The 21557-nt window shown below is 38.1% G+C and overlaps 1 protein-coding gene across 1 annotated transcript; it reads left to right on the plus strand.

The window, feature by feature from the left end:
• The first annotated feature begins 13004 nt into the window (after positions 1 to 13004).
• On the plus strand, positions 13005 to 14667 carry LOC109217654 (F-box protein At5g49610-like). The gene has a single exon (XM_019381919.1). The coding sequence runs from the start codon at positions 13066 to 13068 to the stop codon at positions 14296 to 14298; it is 1233 nt and encodes a 410-aa protein (XP_019237464.1). The 5' UTR covers positions 13005 to 13065; the 3' UTR covers positions 14299 to 14667.
• The last annotated feature ends 6890 nt before the right edge of the window (positions 14668 to 21557 follow it).

Raw genomic sequence — 21557 nt, forward strand, 5'->3', positions numbered from 1 at the left:
CTGTGACAATCGTTCTGCTATCCACATTGCTCGCAATCCTGTATTTCATGAGCGCACTGAACATATCGAGATTGACTGCCATTTGTGCGTGAAAAGCTTCAGTCTGGCCTCATTACTCTACATGTTGTTTCTACCACTTCCCAGCTGGCTGATGTCTTTACTAAAGCTTTACCTGGTGTTCATCATTGCTCTTTCCTCTCCAAGCTTGGCCTGGTTCCCCATTCCAGCTTGCGGGGGGGTGTTGGACCACAACATTATTCTACATCTTCCACTTCAGAACTGGCCCATAATGAAGACAACCTGGAAGACTCTCTTAGTTAGTCATATTTATACTTGTAACATTATTTTAGCAATAGCCATTCTTTTACACACATAGCATTCTTTACCTTGTATATATATATAGTAGTAGGCTGATTTGTAAAGAGATTAGAGAACTCAGTTTATCTCTTTTAATAAAATTTCCCCTTTCTATCTCTCTCAAAACTAGGGTTCTAATTTGTTCTCTCCACAAATTACTTCGATTGTTTGATTGTAACACTTCTTCACACAATAAAATAAGCTACTAATACCCCTATTTATAATAGTATGAAACCAATTTCAACTAAAAACAGGAAAGCCTATTCCTATATTTATTCTAACTACAAATCCTATTTAGGCATGAATTAAATAAATCAAATCCTAAATAATTAAGGTTTCCTACTAAAACTTTTAATTAGTTTTCCAACAAGCTTATATAACTTTTTTAGAACTTCTGTATTAATTCCTAGTACAATTCGCAAGTTATAATTTTATAATGTCCCTGCAAGTCAGACGGGATTGATCTAACAAGGGTTAATTTAGTAAGGAAATGACTGGGACCTCAACCATGTATGATCGTGTCAAATATGTGAGGTGGATAATCACCATTCCATTTAATTAACGCCAAGTTAATGATTGTCGTCAAACGCTGCAAGGACCGGGGCGGAAGATTAAATTAACGTTATTTTGGTCATTCAGATATTTTTGCCTCGTATAACTTAATGTTAGGTGTTTGTCCAGATTTTTTTTCCATAATTGGTTTTCCTATCTCATGAAGGAAAGGACAACATATTTACCATAATTGGGGTTTTTCTTTTCCTAGAAGGAAAATATAATTCTTCCATATTTGGCTAGTCCTTTTTCTTGTAGGAAAAGGTTTGGTCTTCTATAAATTGAGGATCCTCCCTTCTCATTCAGTAGCATCCACAATGTAGCCACATGGGGTTTGAGAGTCGTGTTTAGGGGGAGAACTTTACGGGACAAGTGTTAGTGTGTCACTTGTGTTTTCCTTTTCGTGAGGTTGTTCTCTCGATATTTTGTACTCTCCTTTTATATAGTGGATTGCACATCTCCGTCGTGGACATAGGTCAATTGGCCGAACCACGTTATATGTTTGTGTCCCTTTTGGTATATTTCTCTTTTGTTATCTGATATATCGTTGTCGCGCCCCCTTTTTTCCTCCGCGGAAATCGGGTTTGTGACATTTGGGAGGACAACTCATTCCTTTTGGGAATTAGGTTTGATTTAAAGAGTCGACACCTAATGATTAGGGTGCATTAGGACACCAAGGAGGTTTGATTTGAGTAACCAGAGATTGGGTAAGGGCTTGAAATTATTCTAAGGGGAAGGTGTTAGGCACCCTTCAGAATCCACTAGTGTGGTTCCCGGCCAGACTATTATTATGAATTTGGGTACAATTAACATATAGACAAATAAGGCTCAAATAAGAGGGGATTTTTATCACATAAAGGTTTGAAGGTAAACAAGGTTTGAAAGAACAATTAGAAAAAACTGTTAAAAAAGAGAGTTTAAAATACTGGAAAGAAAGAATAAAAGGGAGGGGGATCCTAGGTTTATTAATAATATAGATCACCCCACATAATGCCCGGTAATCACTCCTCAATGAGGGGCTACACGTGACATTATCGCGTGGTCATCATATCCATATCTACCCTTCCCACCCCGTTAAGGTATTAAAGCGCGGAATGGTCTCGCTTACTTATTGCATGCTATTACCCGTCCCAATCCTATCAGTCCTGGAGGCATTTAGGACTACTAATCCTAAAGGGGAGGGATATTAGGCTTATTTGTTGTTTTAAAGGTAAAAATTCTAAGGCGACATACAAAAGCATGTATAGCAAATTGAGGGAAAGCACATAAAAAATAAGAAGGCTCAGATAGACCTCCTTTACACAAAGAAGCACATAATTTAGCATGACTTACACATACTAGTTAAGGTCTAATTATGAACTTAAAGGTTGAGGCGGACTGATTTATTACATAATTCTGATAAGAAGCCCGAATCAGGCCTACCCGCTGGTTGTAGTTATTAGAAAAGATTCAGATTTTAATTTTACCCTAAGGCTTCCCTAAGTGTGGGACAAGGATCCTATAGGCATGATATCTACTGAATTACGAACGCAGTAACAACAAACTGAATACGTACTGGTTAAAAGATAGTCAGATTATTAAAGAAAGGCAAGTTTTTTTTTTACGAAGGTTATAAGTTCTGCAAATGATGATACATCGTTATTACTGCATGAATGAAGCGATTCAGATTCAATTAATAGTTCCTATAGACATGCTTTCTATGCGTTGTTGATTTAAGCCTTTTGTAGATATGGTGCAAATGCAGAAGCCTTATAGACATGATATCTAGATGCTGAATTTCATTATGAACAACAACAACAACAACAAACCCAGTTTGATCCCAACCAGTGGGGTCTGGGGAGGGTAGTCTGTACGCAGACCTTACCCCTACCTAATGCAGGTAGAGAGGCTGTTTCCAATAGACCCTCGGCTCAGGAAGGGCAAGAAGAAGAAGAGGAAAGCAAGGGAGGAAGAAAGATGGAAGATAAAAGAAAAAGGGAGAGATAAAGGATAAGTGGTACCAAATAATAGCAACATGGAATACAATACCTGAGGCGAACAAAACCACATAACATAATAAAAATCTAAAAATATGAAGGGACATGCATAGTACTAAGACTATCGGTGAACAACTATAAACTACCTACTAACCCTCTACCTTAATCCTCGACCTCCACACTCTCCTATCAAGGGTCATGTCCTCAGTGAGCTGAAGCAGCGTCATGTCCTGCCTAATCACCTCTCCCCAATACTTCTTAGGCCTACCTCGACCTCTTCTCAAATTCTCCATGGCCAACCTCTCATACCTCCTAACTGGAGCATCAATGCTTCTTCTCTTAACATGTCCGAACCATCGCAGCCTCGACTCCCGCGTCTTGTCCTCCACGGAGGCTACTCCCACTCTGTCCCGGATATCTTCATTCCTAATCCTATCGCTCCTGGTACACCCACACATCCATCTCAACATCCTCATCTCTGCTACTCTCATCTTCTGCACGTGGGAGTTCTTGACTGGCCAACACTCAGCCCCATACAGCATAGCCGGTCGCACCACCACTCTATAAAACTTACCCTTAAGTCTTAGCGGCACATTCCTATCACACAAAACACCTAGAAGCGAGCCTTCCACTTTCATCCATCCCGCTCCAATGCGATGCGCGACATCTTCGTCAATATCCCCGTTACCTGGATAATAGACCCGAGATACTTAAAACTCGCTCTCTTGGGGATAACTTGAGTATCAAGCTTAACCTCTACGTCTGCATCATGGGTCCCGTCAGTGAACTTGCACTCCAAGTATTCTATCTTGGTTCTACTCAGTTTGAAACCTTTAGACTCCAAGGTTTGTCTCCAAACCTCCAACCTCGGGTTAACTCCGCTACGCGTCTCGTTAACCAACACTATATCATCGGCAAATAGCATGCACCAAGGCTCCCCTTGGATGTGATGCGATAATACATCCATCGCCAAGGCAAATAAAAATGGGCTAAGAGTTGATCCCTGGTGCAACCCCATCACCACGGGGAAATGCTCCGAGTCACCACCCCCAGTCCTCACCCGAGTCTTAGCATCATCATATATATCCTTAATCACACTAATGTACGCTACCGGAACACCGCAAACCGCCAAACACCTCTGCAGGACCTCCCTCGGAACTTTATCGTATGCTTTCTCAAGGTCAATAAACACCATATGCAAATCCTTCTTCCTCTCCCTGTACTGCTCAACTAATCTCCTTATCTGATGAATCGCTTCCGTAGTCGAACGCCCCGGCATGAATCCAAATTGATTCTCGGAAATAGACATGCACCTCCTCACCCTGGCCTTCCACCACCCTCTCACAAACCTTCATAGTGTGACTCAATAGCTTGATACCCCTATAATTATTGCAATTTTGGATATCACCCTTGTTCTTGTAAAGTGGAACCATCGTACTCCACCTCCATTCTTCGGGCATCTTCTTTGTCTTAAAAATAACATTAAACAGCCCAGTGAGCCACTCCAAACCTGCCCGCCCCGCGCTCTTCCAAAATTCCACCGGGATTTTGTCTGGCCCCGTCGCTCTGCCCCTGCACATCTTACGCATCGCCCCTTCCACCTCCTCTACCGCAATCCGCCTACAGTACCCAAAATCCCACCGACTCTCGGAGTGCTCTAACTCACCCAGCACAATGCGTCTATCGCCCTCCTCATTCAACAGTTTATGGAAGTATGTCTGCCATATTCTCCTAATAAGTGCCTCGTCCAACAACACTTTTCCATTCTCGTCCTTGATGCACTTGACTTGGTCTAAATCGCGGGCTTTCCTCTCCCTCACCTTAGCCAATCGGTACAACCTCTTGTCCCCGCCTTTGCCCTCGAGCTCCTCGTACAAAGGAGCAAACGCCGCGTTCTTAGCCGTCGTAACTGCTAACTTCGCCTCTTTCTTTGCCTTTCTATAACACTCCAGATAATTCCCTTTTTCCTCCTCGTTTGTACTCTCCACTAGCTTCAAATAAGCAGCTTTCTTAGCTTCCACTTTACCTTGAACCTCTATATTCCACCACCAGTCCCCTTTATGACACCCAGGAGAGCCCTTCGTGACCCCTAAGACCTCTCTAGCAGCTACCCTGATGCAATCCGCGATCGTGAACCACATACTAGACGCGTCCCCCCTACTCATCCAGGCCCTCATAGCCAACAACTTCTCCCCTAACTCCTGAGCTTTGTCCTTGGTCATTATGAACATGATATCTAATTGCAGTTGATTGTTTAAGACCTATGAACATGATTGCTAGGTGAAGAATGGATGTACAAGATTCAGAAGGACCAGATACTTATGGACATGATTTCTATGTGAGAGAATGAAGAATTCAAAAGCATATATAGACATGGTATCTATATGAGAATGCAGAATTCAGAAATACCTATGGACATGATATCTATGTGAGAATGCAGAATTCAAAAATACCTATAGGCATGATATCTACCTTTTGCATACATAGTTACCCGCTCTTTTCACTAGCCATCCTCAAGAGTTTATTACAAATTATTACAGCCCAGAATAAAGTAAAAAAATACATCAAAAAAAATACAAATACAAGTACAACCAAGGAGAGCCTGATTCAGACTTCATGCCTGAAATATGAGGTAAACCAACTCCATAAGATCATGATCCAAAGCCTTTCTCCCATTTAGATGTGTCAAAGTTCCCTAAGAGCCTCAAAGGAGACTCCGGGCAATGCTCACACCCCAAATACATTATCAGATTAACACAAGTGCAGTGTGGAAAGGCCAGCCCTCAGGTGTCCAAGTTCAGAGGGAGCTCAAGGGTTGCAAGACAAGGCTCACAAGAGGGGGGCAGAACTTAAAGACTAAGAGAGTGTGCAAGTGTAGAAACAGAACTCTAAAGTGGGAGAGGAAAGGGAAATGGCTACAAATAAGTACACATAAAGGGTTCAGGGGGGAATAGGGAAATTAAAAGGAGGCAAGAACAGGCTGTGGGCATACCCAGCAATGGAGAATGCTAGCACACCCATAAGCCTGTTAGAACACACTATTGAAGGCTAGGATCCCAAGGGATCAAGCTTAATTCATGGACAATGATTTGCATATTGCCATGCCTTAAGCCATAGCTCAAACACGTAGGGGGCAGGGGTTTGGGATTCATAATAGAAACAGGCAGAAAGAAATCAGCATGCTAACTTGAGTGTTGAACTATGCAGAAACAGTAAGTAGACATGGATACAAAAAGCAGTAAATAAACACATTGTTGTGGTGCTTAAGCTTAAATCAGGACATAACAATTTCAAAGAAACAAATAGAGAAAAACAGTAGGTCTTGTAAACAGGCCACAGTGCAGACAAGAAGAGAGAATACTATTGTGTATAAGTGTAAGTTCAGAAAGACTATGAATTGATGTTGTTAATGAAAGAGTCGTGCATTTATAATGTGAAAATCAGGCAGAAATAAGGTAAGAAAACAGTTAAGGAACTGAATATCAATTAAGAATCAATCACACAAGACTTCCTTTAATTAAGGAACTCAGATTCAAACGGGAAAACTATTTAAGGGAAGAAATCAAATAAACATCTTGTACAAAGCATGCAGTTAGGGGTAAATACATAAAAGTTATTTAAGGGCAGAATTTTGAAATACACGGTTGCATAAATAAGGTAAGAAAAATCAATTAGTAGTCAGTAAATCAAGGGTCAGAGATTTTGTAATCATTGGTCCATGAATGAACCAAGTCAGAAAAGATAAGGAAAGTCAAATAACTTAAATCGAGTCATAGGGAAATCAGCAAACAAGGAAAGAAATCAATCAAACCTACACAGAAGGAAGTCTGAAAACCATTTTAGAGGGGAAGTTCAGCGCATATAAAGATCATACAAACATGTTAAGAAGATGTCGTGCCAATACAAAATCAGTAGATAATAGACTATAGGAGCATGGTAGTCACATAGGTTAGCAATGTAGAAGAGAAGTAGCATCTAGTAGCATACAAAAGATCTAGTGTAAAAGACCTTAGAAAAGTTTTAGTGGAAAATCAGAATTGTTTAAAGAGACAGAGGTTGAGACAAAGAATTTCGAGACTCAGTTGAGAAACAAGTTCAGAACCTTGAAATAGTTAGGCTTTCTGAAATCAGACAGCTTTAAATATGAAGAACAAACATATCACATAGCCAATGTTCTCAAACTCGGATGAACCCCTAAATTTTAGGGTTTTACCATCAACCGAGTGCCGAGATGAGAGGGCATGTAATCAAGAAAGCAAAAGATACTAGTCGAAACAAGTTCAAAGGTCTCATAAAGGAACTGGGACCTTCGACATGCTTTTTCAATAACAGAAACTCATGAGAAACAAAGTAAAAGAGTAACATGCGACCCATAGTAGAAGAACTGGTATAAGAAACAAATAAGAACATGGTAGGAAAAATTTTAACAAGAGCACAGTAGGAGCAATATAATAGAAAAACATGGTAGAAGAGATTTAACAAGAACACAGTGGGAGCAATATAATAGAAAAACATGGTAGAAGAGATTTAACAAGAACACAGTAGGAGCAATATAATAGAAAAACATAGTGGAGCAATATAATAGAAAAACATGGTAGAAGAGATTTAACAAGAACATAGTAGAAAAACACACAAGAGAAGAAGAAAATCAGAGAAACACACAAGAAAATCAGAGAAGCATAACTCAAAACCCTAAATCGGAGAACAAAGGTTTTGAAAGTATAACTTTTGAAAATATATCAGAAAATCATTTAAAAGCTTAGGGAACGCATAGATCTGGAACAGATCTAAAGAGATCAGAAAAACCTCAAAGCTAGGGTTTTCAGAGGAACCCAAACGGTGAGAAAGGCTTGGATCTAAACAGGAGGAGTTGAGGCCAGGCTTGAACAGACACGGCTTGCCGGAGATAGCCGTGGAACTTGAATCGACAAAAGTCTGGACCCAACTCTTCGTGGTCGAGTCATGAAGCTTCAGTAACCAAACGTGAGGAGCCATAGGTGGCTTGGAGGGTGGTGAAACCACCATGGATTTAGGTCAGAAGGTGACCGGAGAAGATGAAGGGAACTCATCGGAGAGAAGGGGAAGGGGGGAAGCTTCTAGAGAGAACCAGAGGTTAGAGAGATAGAGACGAATGAGACAAACGAGGGGTTTAGGGGGGGTCGTTTGGCTTAATTAGGTAAGCATAGATCTGGACCGCTAATCAAAAATGATCAACGGCCAGGATTTGATCCGAGCTGGGTCGGGTAGATTTAGGATTGGGCTTGGGTATTGGGTTGGTTCAATTTGGGCTGGGTATAATTAAGCAAAATTAAGAGGCCAAATGTGGCTATAAGTTAAATAGCCCCCTTTTTCCCTATTTAATTTATAAGAAATAGTAAATGAATTTCTGAAAACTAATTAAAAGCAATAAAATGATTTATAATATATAATTATCAATTTAAAAATATAAAATCCCATTTTATAAATATGAGACGGATTTAAACCGAAAAATGGCTAATATTGCAATTATGCAATTTTATCCTTAACAATACCAAAAAATATGTGAAAAATATTTTACTATATTTAGTATAAATATGAAAATCCAATAAATGAATCACCAAAAATGATAATTTTGGTGACAGTTATTGGGTTTTTTTCTTGATAAATAGGACAGTAAATTGAATTAAAAATCCTTGAAAAATTAAGAAAAATAGTGCAACCCTAGGATATACTTATATATGCCTATATAGGCTATTTTGAAGGTATTTTGCATATTTAAAAATACAGGGAAAAATTGGGTATCAACAATAGTCGCTCAAGGTTTGCTTGCTAGCTTCAACATGACACCTGATTTTTTCGGTCATAACAGTGGTATCAGAGCCTTGGTTATTTATCCGGGTTGTTAAGGAATGGAGGCAAATATGAGCAAGATGGTATGTTTAAATGGGAGAAATTATAATGTTTGGAGAAGCAAGATGAAAGACTTGTTGTTCGTGAAGAAGATGTATCTACCCGTTTTTCAGCTCATAAACCCGAGAGTATATCCGATGAAGATTGGGATTTCGAGCACCAACAAGTATGTGGATATATACGAAAATGGGTTGAAGATAATGTTCGCAATCATATCGTGAACGAGATACATGCGAGATCATTGTGGGAAAAGCTAGAGACTCTTTATGCTTCAAAAACTGGGAACAACAAATTGTTCCTGCTAAAGCAATTGATGACCTTCAAATACAAGGAAGGCAGCCATATCCTTGATCACATAAATGATTTTCAGGGCGTCCTTGATCAGCTGTTTGGAATGGGAGTTAATTTTGATGATGAGATACAAGGACTTTGGCTTCTTAATACTTTACCAGACTCTTGGGAAACTCTTCGTGTTTCTTTGACAAATTCAGCTCCTGGAGGTAAGGTGACCATGGAATATGCCAAGAGTGGTGTATTGAACGAGGAAGTAAGGAGAAAATCTCAAGGTTCATCCTCACAAACAGATATCTTGGTTACAGAAGACCGGGGGAGAGATAGAACAAGAGGCTCAAGGAATAGAGGTAAAAGTAGAAGTAAGTCAAGGTCCAAATACTATAATATTACATGCAACCACTGTGGCAAGAAAGGACACATCAAAAGGTTTTGCCGCAAGTTGAATCAAGACACTAGAGAAGGAAAGAAAGCTGAAAATAACGAGAACAATGTTGCTGCTATTGTTCGAGATGACCTTCTTTTTGTTTATGACGAAAACGTCATCAATTTGGTATCCCATGAGACGAGCTGGATAGTAGATTCTTGAGCTACCTCACATGTCACACCAAGAAAAGATTTTTTCTCATCTTATACTCCTGTTGATTCTGGAGTGTTAAAGATGGACAATGCCAGTAAAGTTAAGGTGTTTGGTGTTGGCACAATTTGTTTGAAAACTAATAATGGTTCAACGTTAGTTCTTCAAGATGTCAAGCATGCTCTAGACTTTCCTTTCAATTTGATCCCGTAGGAAGATTAGACGATGAAGGTTACCATAATGCCCTTTTTAATGGCCAATGGAAACTCACTAAGGGCTCGTTAGTAGTGGCTCGCAGAGTCAAGTCTGGTCATTTATATGTGACACAGGGCTCTATTTTTAATGACTCAATAAATCTGGTGGAAAGTGATACTTTATCAGAATTGTGGCACAGAAGATCGAGTCATATGAGCGAGAGGGGGATTACATGTTTGGCTAAGAAAAGTTTGCTTTGTGGAGTGAAACAAGCAAAGCTAAAAAGGTGTATCCATTGTTTAGCTGGCAAACAGAAAAGGGTTTCCTTTCATAGCCACCCCCCCCCCTCAAGAAAGCCCGATTTATTGGAGCTAGTACACTCTGATTTGTGTGATCCTTTTAAAGTAAAGTCAAAAGGTGGTGCACTTTACTTTGTGACCTTCATTGATGATCATTCTCGTAAGCTCTGGGTGTATCCTTTGAAATCTTAAGATCAAGCACTTGGCGTGTTTAAGGAATTTCAGGCCTTAACTGAGAGACAGACGGGAAAGAAATTAAAATGTATTCGCACTGACAATGGTGGTGAATATTGTGGTCCCTTTGATAACTATTGCAAGGAACAAGGAATTCGTCATCAGAAAACTCCGCCCAAGACGCCTCAATTGAATGGTTTGGCAGAGAGGATGAATAGAACTCTAGTTGAAAGAGTTAGATGCTTACTTTCAGAGGCTAAACTTCCAAATACATTTTGGGCGGAAGCACTTAACACTGTTGTCTATGTTATCAATTTGTCTCCTGTTGTTTCTTTGGATGGTGATGTCCCAGACAGAGTTTGGTTTGCCAAAGATATTTCTTATGATCACCTAAGAGTTTTTGGGTGTAAAGCTTGTATGCATGTTCCTAAAGATGAGAGATAGAAACTGGATGTCAAAACTAAGCAGTGCATCTTTATCGGTTATGGTCAAGATGAGTTTGGGTATCATTTTTATGATCCCGTTGACAATAAACTTATAGAAGTCGTGATGCAATATTCTTTGAAGATCAAACTATTGAAGATATTGACAAAGCTGAGAAGATAGATTCTCAGAGTAATGAAAGCTTAGTTGATATTGATTCAGTTTCAATTGCTAAGGCAACTATTGCACATGAAATAACCCAAGACAATGATGGAGATAGTGATCAAGACCAAAATGATCATCATGGTATAGATGTTATGGATGCTCCAGTTGATGAAGTTGTGGTTGATCAGCAACCAATTCCTGCACAGTTAACTACTTCAAATGCTCCTGAAACCTCTCTTAGAAGATCTACAAGGGAGAAGCAAAAATCCATGCGCTATCCTCTTGATGAGTATGTACTTTTGACTGACATGGGAGAACCTGAGAATTATGATGAAGCCATGCAAGATACTCATAAAGATCAGTGGATTGAAGCCATGGAAGATGAGATGAAGTCACTGCATGAGAATGGCACATATGAGTTAGTGAAATTACCGAAAGGAAAGAGAGCTTTATCTAACAAATGGATATTCAGAATAAAGCAAGATAACCATACCTCTGCGCCTAGATACAAGGCGAGGTTAGTTATTAAAGGTTTTGGCCAGAAGAAGGGAGTTGACTTTGATGAAATTTTCTCCCATGTTGTGAAGATGTCTTCTATTCGTGTGGTTCTAGGCTTAGCCGCGAGTCTAGATTTAGAGGTTGAGAAGATGGAGGTCAAGACTGATTTTCTTCATGGTGATTTAGATGAGGAGATTTATATGGAGCAGTTTGAGGACTTCGTAGTTAAGCTTGCAGATAAGCATGTGTTTTGTAGAAAATTGGCAGGCATAAAGCCCGTCAATAGTTCCTCTACTTGAAGACACATTTGGCCCTTTGGCTGGAGGGGGAGTTTGTTAGGCACATGCCCATATTTCCAGCCAAAGGCCCAATGGCCTAATCCTATTCTCTTTTGGTTTCCATTCCTATTCGGAATTGGATTCAGTTTTTGTTCCTATTTAGAGTTAGTTTTGGCTTTAAGGGAAAGCACCACTCATGATCTATAAATAGGACAACCTTGGAGAATCATTCCATGCTCATTGATACAATTCTTTGAAAGATTTAAGCACATAAGAGTGGTTTTTAAGAGAGCTTTCATCAAGAGAGAAGAGAGAAGAAAAGTATTTGTTTTGCTGCAGATTTTTATTCCGACCAGCCAATTTCAAATCACGTTTCTGATTCTTTAACCGTTGGATCGGGCTAAAATTTTAACTGAGTGCTTGTAACATCTTGGTCTTGAATTTGAACGGGGATCGGATTTGGAGTCTCGTAGCATCTGATTTCGAGCCTCGAACAACAGCTTCGTTTTGTGGATTATCCTCTTTCTTCAATTGATTTATTGTTGCTCTTGTTGCTATTGTTGCTCCGTGTTTGGCACTTGTTGTATAGCCAATTTGGAAAACTTTTGTAACCCTCTTATTGTTATAGTGGAGCTTTTTGGATCTTTGTGATCCCGTGGTTTTTACCTTCGATTTGAAGGGTTTTCCACGTTAAAATTTGGTGTTCTTTATCTTCTTTATTTTCGGGTTTGCCTCTTCCTCGACATAACAGTGGTATCAGAGCGAGGTTCAAGACAGGTTCATCTTGGCGGGTTCAGTTCTATCCGCAACAAATTTGACGATAATCATGATTTTTATCGGAGACAAACATAGCGGTGGAGATTTGGAGATGCGACCTGTTGAAGACTATGTGGAGAAGATGGATCAAATTTATTTTGTCAGAAAATTCAGGTCAAGGGGGAGAATTGTTAGGTGTTTGTCCAGATTTTCTTCCCATAATTGGTTTTCCTATCTCATGAAGGAAATGACAACATATTTACCATGATTGGGTTTTTCTTTTCCTAGAAGGAAAATATAATTCTTCCATATTTGGCTAGTCCTTTTTCTTGTAGGAAAAAGTTTGGTCTTCTATAAATTGAGATCCTCCCTTCTCATTCAGTAGCATCCACAATATAGCGACATGGGGTTTGAGAGTCGTGTTCAGGGGTGGCTGATGCCTAAAGCAACTAAAGTAATTGCTTTAGGCCTCAAAATTTTGGGGCCCCAATTTTTCATATTAATATATATTTTTTTTTAAAATGTTATAATTTAAATTGCTATTATGTGACATTGTTAATTCTTTTATAAAAGCTATACAAAAGACAGAACTTTAAGCAACTGGACACAGACACACATGTGGGTCGCGCATCTCTATGCTAAATCAGATCCTCCAGTTATCTATCTCTCCTTCAATCATTTTTCAGCCACAATCACTTTGTAGTTTGTGCCATATATATATTCCTCTATATCCCCTTTGTAACAAGAACCTTGGGACGTCCAACGCTATGTGGAGCAACCTTCCTTTTGATATCTTAGCCAACATTTTCTATTATCTTTCCCCTGATTCCTTAGCCAGGGCCAAATCAGCTTGCAAAAATTGGCATACATGTGCCAAGAATTCAGCTTCACCTCGGCGGCACCACCCGCCATGGTTCGTAGCCTTGCCAACGCGCATCACGGGGCATTTTTGCTATGGTCACAACCCAATTGATGATTCTTGGCATCTATTGCCTCTTGACTTCATTCCTAATCCAATTCGCCCCATTGCTGCAATTGGTGGCCTGATACTACTGAGACAAGCTACAACTACTGCCCTTCAATTAGCTATATGCAACCCCTTTACTAGGCAATTCAGGCAATTTCCTAAGCTAAATGTCACAAGGACTAATCCAGCTGTTGGAGTAATAGAACTGAATTCCGTCAACTTCAAGGTCTATGTGGCTGGTGGAATGTCAGAGGCTAGCACCATTAATGGAGGAGGTGCCTCTTACGAGCCCACTTTGGAAGTGTACGATTCTGTTTATAACAAGTGGAAAACAATTGGATCAATGCCTATGGAGTTTGCTGTAAGGCTAACAGTTTGGACACCAAACGAGAGCGTTTACTGTAACGGTGTCTTGTATTGGATCACGTCTGCCCGGGCTTATACCATAATGGTATACGAAATTGAGAAGAATAAATGGAGAGAATTGAGTGTGCCAATGGCTGACAGGCTTGAATTTGCAGCATTGGTGCAAAGAAATGGGAAGTTGAGTCTTGTTGGCGGAACGTGTGATGCTGGAGCATGTATATGGGAACTTAGTGAAGATAATAATTGGATAATGATTGAGAAAGTGGCACAAGAACTTGGGGCAAGATTGTTAGAAGGTAAAGGGAGATGGGGTAGTATTAATACCAAATGTGTGTGTACTGGTGATGCTATGTGTTTGTATAGAGATCTTGAATCAGGAATGGTAGTATGGAGGGAATGTGTAAAAAATGGTAAGTGGGAATGGCATTGGATTGAAGGGTGTGGTTCAATAAAAGGGATGAAATTGCAGAATTTCCCAATTAAAGGACTGCTGCTACATCCCTATCTTGCATTTTCTAGTGTCCTGAACCAATGAGCTGTAAATTCATCTCTTTTCCAGTGTCCCCATCACTTCAACTCACTTTCTAAATTTCAAAGGAAATTCTGATTTGCTTGTAAAGTTGGATTGAGCATAAAGGTTTAAGAAAAAATGTTAATAATAATAGGGAAAGTATATTTCTTGATCACTCTTATCTCGAGACTTTTCAACTGGTGCGCTTACAACATCAATCTGCTGGAGATATTGCTAATCTTTACATTTCTTGGCATTTGATGCTTAAGACATTTTATATTTTGCTGGAGAAATTGCTATGTTTCTAGAGAAGCATATTACAAAGACACATTGGTCATTTTGCTTGTAGTTATTATCCTTTATCTTTTACTTATTGAATTATTTATGTCTTTATTTTTTTTAATACTTTCAAGAATAACTAAAGAAAGTGAAAAATAGATGCTTTTGGAGCATCTTAAATTGCCACTCTTGTTTTTCATTTTACTAAAACTAATTAATTAATTATATTCAATGTATACAATTCGTATGTTTAACTTATTTCGTTAGTTGATTGTATTTATAACGTTGTATCTTCTTTTTAAAAAAAAGGAATCTTTACATAAGTAGCCGGTCATATTCATTATTTATTTTTTCTAGCCATATATGTAGATTATACATTGATTACACACAATTATACATAGATAAGATATAAATTATGTATATAATATACCTTCATCTACTATTTTTGGTTTAAGAGGTTGGATGAGCGGTTATTTGAGTTAATTCCTAAAAAAAAACTAAAACGAAAAGACAGTTCTTCCGATGGCCCATTTTCATTGACCCTTGTTAAGAAGTTCAAAGCGAGCAAGGCCATAACCCAATTCCCTTATTTAAGTTAAAATAGCACGGACTAGCCAGTTTTAGACTGGTCATTCAGAAATAGTCAGCGTTTGCAAAATTATTAAAAAATAGCCACTAATTTGCTGTAACAGGGACCGGTCCATCATAATATACTAGAGATCGGTGCACCTGTGCATGAACTTCCAGCATATTATACAGGACCGGTATATTATACTGGAACTCCAGTATATTATGCTGGAGTTCCAGTATACTTATGCTGGAGCTCCATTATAATATGTTGGAGTTCTAGTATACTTATGCTGGAACTCCATTATAATATGCTGGAGTATTTTTCGGATTTTGAACAGTGTTTTCGTTCAGATTTATCTTTACATGAAAAGTGGCTAAATTTCGATTACTTTTAAAATTGTGGCTATTGTTGAATGATCACTTGTAAATCTGGCCATTTTTGAATTTCTCCCCTTATTTAATTGTTAAAACGGAACCAAAGGCCCATCAGGAATAGCCCATTCTCTTTATAAATACTCTTTGACTCTATGCGTGATGGATAGAAAAGCAGCGTAATAATAAGGAAATTCTAATACATATTCCGGATTGTAATAATAATTTTAATATTGGTTAAAGAAGAAATATAGGTAAATAAATGACACCAGGTAGCCACTTTAAAGGAATGTAATTTAGGAATTAGCTAGTGCGTCCTAAATTTCAGTTTTTCAGTTCAAATTTTCGGGACAAAAGTGTCTTGAATTGTCCTGAAGTTAAGATATTTAATTTAAAATTTCAGGACAAAATAAGTATTGGCTAATCTCTAAATAGCATTTCTGAAAATGGTATTTGTGCACTTGTCCGTCCAGTTATTTACATAGAGTCGTTCATGTTGCACCTTAATGTGAGATTAAAGTAGTTTATACAGGAATTAATGTTTACGTATAGAATATGTTTCACACTTTCACTAATCATTATAATAGGTTTCCAGGAAATAGAAGTGAAGGGAAATAATGATAAAGGTAAAGAATTAAACCTTACAACTAGCTAGCCTTGTTATAAATGAAATATAATAGAGCTGGGTTACTGGTGATAGGATAATAATAAAAGTTGATTTAATCCCAATCCCCACAAGTTGACCTAGCATTCGTGGTCATCTTTGAGGGGTTTTGCTTTTACCAGGTGGAATGATAGGGGCAACAATTTTAGGCCAACAATGAAAAGGCAAAAGGCCAAAAGCAACTTGAATCTTCATAACAGATGGCTAATTAATGATATATAATGGTGATGATGATGATAATGTTTGACATTGATGTGTGCGGTGCTTTGAGTGTGTGTATAGACTTTGAATCCCTCGCCGAATTCAAAATGTTAATCATAAATTAAGTAAGAAAAGAGAAAAACAAAACACAATTAACTTGTTAATAATTGAGCTGAGAAAGGGGGCGCATAAATTTTCTAAGCTATTGACTTGTATAATAAACATGAGAAAGAAGAAATAAATAAGTTGCCATGTTTGAAAGGAACACGCAATTTGATGGTGACAAAACCCAATTGGCTATGGCATAAGTGACTTGTGATTTAATGAAAAAGTCCACATGCACTTGAATACTCCTCACAACAAATGCAGTAGGCCACCTCTTAATTGGCGTTTTCTTATTTTTATTTTTTTAAGTGATGTAGACCTGTGAATAATAGAAAGTTAAAAGATAGGATCGTTATACTGTGGCTGCGGTGGCCTGTACTGCTGCTGAGTCTGCTGACCCCAGTTCTGATTACTTTGCCTCTGACCCCCATAGTTAGCCACATAGTTCATATCTTTAGGGTGCTGGTGATGATGATCCTGCTCTGTATTCCATGGATTACCAATTGGCTGGCTAATGCAAGATGTGCACAAGCCCCCGTTGGTAGTGTCTACTATGTGAACCTGTTGCTTCTGCCCTGATTCCTCCACCTTTTTGGTGAGGATGCTCATTAGTTACTCGAATAAGAAGGCTTGTGATTTAAGCTAACCTAATGAAATCAAATAAACTACAAAAAAAGCAGTTAACACTTGACTGGATTAACAGAAACACATGCAAAACAGATTGAGAAAAATAGAATAACAAAAAGAAGAAGGATATAAGAAGATAAGAATAATGAAAAAAAAATACGGAATGATTATCAGAACTAGGTGGACCACAGTTCGAGTCAAAATTCGATGAAATCTTTGCTTTTTGGCCGAGATGGACCTTAATCACGTGTTCTCGATGAAAACATGTGACTAAGGTCCAATTCTGAGTCCAAAACTCGAATCAACTGGCTAGCTTGCATTTTGGGATTTTAGGGTTCTGCTTCGATCCGATATTCGAGGATCTCAGAGGTTATTTGGGGGAAACTGGTCATGGAATAAGGTAGAGGAGATGAAGGAGGTGATAGGGTGTAAATTTGGGATTGAACAGAGGTGGTGCCGCCACCGGAGAAACTGTGGCGGCGCTAAGGTTTCTCTTTTGAACTGAGATTCGAGGAGTTCCAGGGAGTTTTGAGGGAAGCGGAGTGGGGATCTGGGATGAGGAGGTGAAGGAGGAGCGATGGTGTTATTTTCATGGCGATTGGATGCCGGCCGCCGCCGTAGGCGATTTCTGGTGGGCGGCAGGCGGTGGTTCATGGCGGTGTTACGTCGGGGTTCTCTGAGGTGAAGAGAGACGGTGGGGTTCTGAGAGGGGGGGGGGGGGTAGGGGCTTTTGGACACTTATATGTTAAGTGATCCCTAGTTCAGAGCCGTTAGATTAGGCAACCTCGACGGCTGAGATTAGACCCAAGTTAAACGGGGTCGTTTTGATGAGAGGAGGGGCTGGACCGGTTCAGGGGTGGGCTTGGGCCAAACAATTCGGTGGTTTGGACGGGTTTCAGGGGTAATTTCGGTTTGGGCTTGGGCAAATTGATGGGGTTTGGCCCAACATCCTGATCCTTCTTATTCTTTTCTTTTTCTTTTATTTCAAACTCTTTCTTCTTTTTTTAATTTCCTTTTTTTCAAAATTAAAAATAAAATCCTAAGTTAAATCACAAAGCCAAATTAACCTAACAAAAACTAGTTAATTCTAAATTATCATTATTAGCTAAACCAAATTAAAGGACAAACTCCCCAAAATTCAAAATTAAAGCTAAAGATGTAAAATAAACTATTTTGTGATTTTCCTTTTTAATTACTAATTAATTCCTAAAAATGCAAAGTTAAATCCTAAATGCACATGCAACATATTTTTTGTATTTTTCATTAACTAAATAGAATTAACATGCACAGACAAATGCAAACACTTGACAGAAAATGCAACAAAAATTCACAAAATTGCAAATAATTGAAAAATTATTTCGTTTTGAATTTATGGGAGTAATTCATATAGGGAAAAAATCGCATGCTCACATATATGACCCAAACGTCTATGCCACAAGTAAGCAGAACTTTCATCTAATGAACTACGTTAGTTTCCAACATTGTGTTGAACGGTAAGAATGGATTCAGAAAAACCAATATCGAGTTTCAACTTATATAAACCATCACTAAGAAAACCTGAACCATAAAAAATAGCGTTCTTATATAAATTGAAACATCCATTTCCAAACTTTAAATCAAATCCAGAAACATCAAGTCTTGAAAGAGAAATCAAATTCCTAGAAACTGAAGGTACATGAAGAGTCTGTAATAGATCAAGGTGACGCCCAGTCTCCTTGATCAAACGATAAGTACCTACGCCTTCAATTGGAGCCTTCATACGAAATCCTTATTTGGATTTAGTTTGGATCGTAAGGAATCCCTGCAACGTAGTAGATACACGAGTAGTTGCACCAGAATCAAGCCACTAAGTATTATTAGGAACTTCTATTAAATTTGATTCAAAACATACAAAAGCACTAATTTTACCTTTCTTTTCGAACCAAGCTTTACGTTTCAGGCAATCTTTCTGATAGTGTCCTTCCTTATTACAAAAACGACACATATCTCCCTCATGTTTTAGCATCAGCAACGGCTTTCGAGTAGAGGATTTTTTTGCTTTTCATTATTCCCTCGGAGTTGAGTTATAGTTAGTAGATGTGATATAATTCATTAGAGGAAGGGATGGTGATTAACTAATGTGGAGCTTTAACATGTGCTTTCTTCTTCTTGAACTTGTTGGCCTTCACTTTAAGTCCTTTACCAGCTCCTTGACCCATGAGGTTAATTGAATGACTCCCTTGTTTCATAAGTCTTGACTCCTCCTGAGTAAGCATACTGGACAATTCACTAACATTCCATTTATCCTTAATAGTGTTATAGTTAATTTGAAAAGGTCCATACTCAGGAGGTAACGAGTTCACAATAAAATGAACCAAGAAGGAGTCATCCACTTTCATCCCCAAGGTCTGAAGTTTTGTTGCAATGTTAGTCATCTCGGTGATATGGTTTTGCATACTACGCGACCCATCAAACTTAATGGTCGTGAGTTCAGCCATTAGTGTACCAGCGAGAGACTTATCTGCAGAACGGAAACGTTATTCCACAAACTTCAGGTATTCCCTGGCACTTTCTGTTTGTGAAATAGTACTCTTAATGTTGTTGGCAATATTCATTCGCATAAACATAAGGCTTAGCATGTTAGAGCGTTCCCATGCTTTATGGAAAGACTTCTCATCCGCACTGCTCGAATCAGTAATAGCAGCGAGCTTATCATTCAGCAGAGCCAAGTCAAGATCCATCACACCTAAGTGGAACTAGACTTGTTCACGGCATTCAGAGAAGTTCAATCCGTTGAACACAGTAACAGACGAAGCAAGCGAATGAAAAGGAATAGCTGCAAAATAGATAATACATGCTCACAAATCAATATGGATTCAATAAAACAGTTAAAGCATATCGGAATTCTCCTTTGGGTAAATACTACGATACACTATCATAATTTAAATGCCATTTAGTCTTTAATGGGTAATTAAATATTTTTAACAAAATATATATATGACATCTTTGGATAGACAATATATATTTGATTAAAGAATATTAATTTACCTCATCATATTCACTATTCATGGAATAATTGATCTACCTTTGGGTAAATCCTTAAGTTCTAGCAATAGTTAAAATTAATTTATCCATTTATTATCAATCATAGGCATTTCATTAATTCCATGGATAAACTATAATTTTATGTATGCAAACTTTTCATGAACATACTAGTTTGGTCACTTTGGTGACTAACAAACTATATAAACATAAATGCATACATAAAATAAACATCAGAAAATTTTATGCATGTGAATACTTTAAACAATCTAGTTTAGTCACTTTGGTGACTAACAAACTATATAAACATTAACCACATACATAAAATAAATAATAAATGGCTTTATCAACTGATAGTCCAAAACAAATTATTTTATGGCTCAACAATAGATAAAATCAGCTTTGCGGCTTATGTGGAAGAACCATGAGTTAAAACCTTATAAGTATCAAATAAACGACATCCTTAAAGGAATTAGTCATTCATGTTGGGCTCAAATTGGACTTCATAATTAATACATAAATTTCAGATAAAATAAAGAAATTAAACTTAATAGGCAGAATTGTGTGGGCTTAAGTCAACTTACTGTAGTAGGGCATCTATAAACAACTTTCATGTTTTTGTCATATTTTGTATAATTGCCTCTAAAAACTGTTAAACACTCAAATTGGTTCAACTATATTGAAAATATTCTCAAAAGGCACTTTGAGAATTGAAACAGTAATAATGTTTCAGCGTTTTCGACAAACAGAAAACCACCAAGGATGATAAAACATTTAAAGACATGATTTCATTGTCGAATGCACACGCAATTTTTAACCAGCAACTAATTCATAAATATTGTTCTTTTCATCGAAGGTTATCAGTTCTAGTAATACATGATCATGATACCACATGTAAACATAAACTTAATTCATGCCAGTATCTTGAACACGATAATCTTACACAAAATCGTTACAGAAAACATACCTGAATCGTAAGCCATCATCGTGAAGCGGAAGCGTTAATTCAAAATTGGTTTCTCGCCCCTTGCCATAACTTTATGTTACCGTCGCCTTTAGTGATGGAAGAAAGAAATAAAAATACGGTAACCCTAATGGGTGGGAAAATGACCAATTTATAGAGGTTCTTATTTAACCCGGTACGTCCATCAAGTAACCGATTGGACGGATGAGATTTGCTCATTAATTAAATATTAATTACGGGCCTTAAACTTATTGGGCCACCAATAAATTAACGTAAGAAAATCCTACATGGAGGTCGTGGTAATACAAGTAGGGCCCCCCTCCCTATTAAGAGGAATCGAAGATTAAGAAATAAGTGTTGGAATTTTTTTGAAAGACTAGAAGAAGATAAAAATTATGTAAGATGTCAAATTTGTAAGGAAGTTTATAAACATGAGACCAGAGGTAAGGGAAGGGGAACGGGTCAACTTCGTAGGCACAT

Source organism: Nicotiana attenuata, unplaced genomic scaffold (assembly GCF_001879085.1).
Source record: "Nicotiana attenuata strain UT unplaced genomic scaffold, NIATTr2, whole genome shotgun sequence".
NCBI classification, from domain to species: Eukaryota; Viridiplantae; Streptophyta; class Magnoliopsida; order Solanales; family Solanaceae; genus Nicotiana; species Nicotiana attenuata.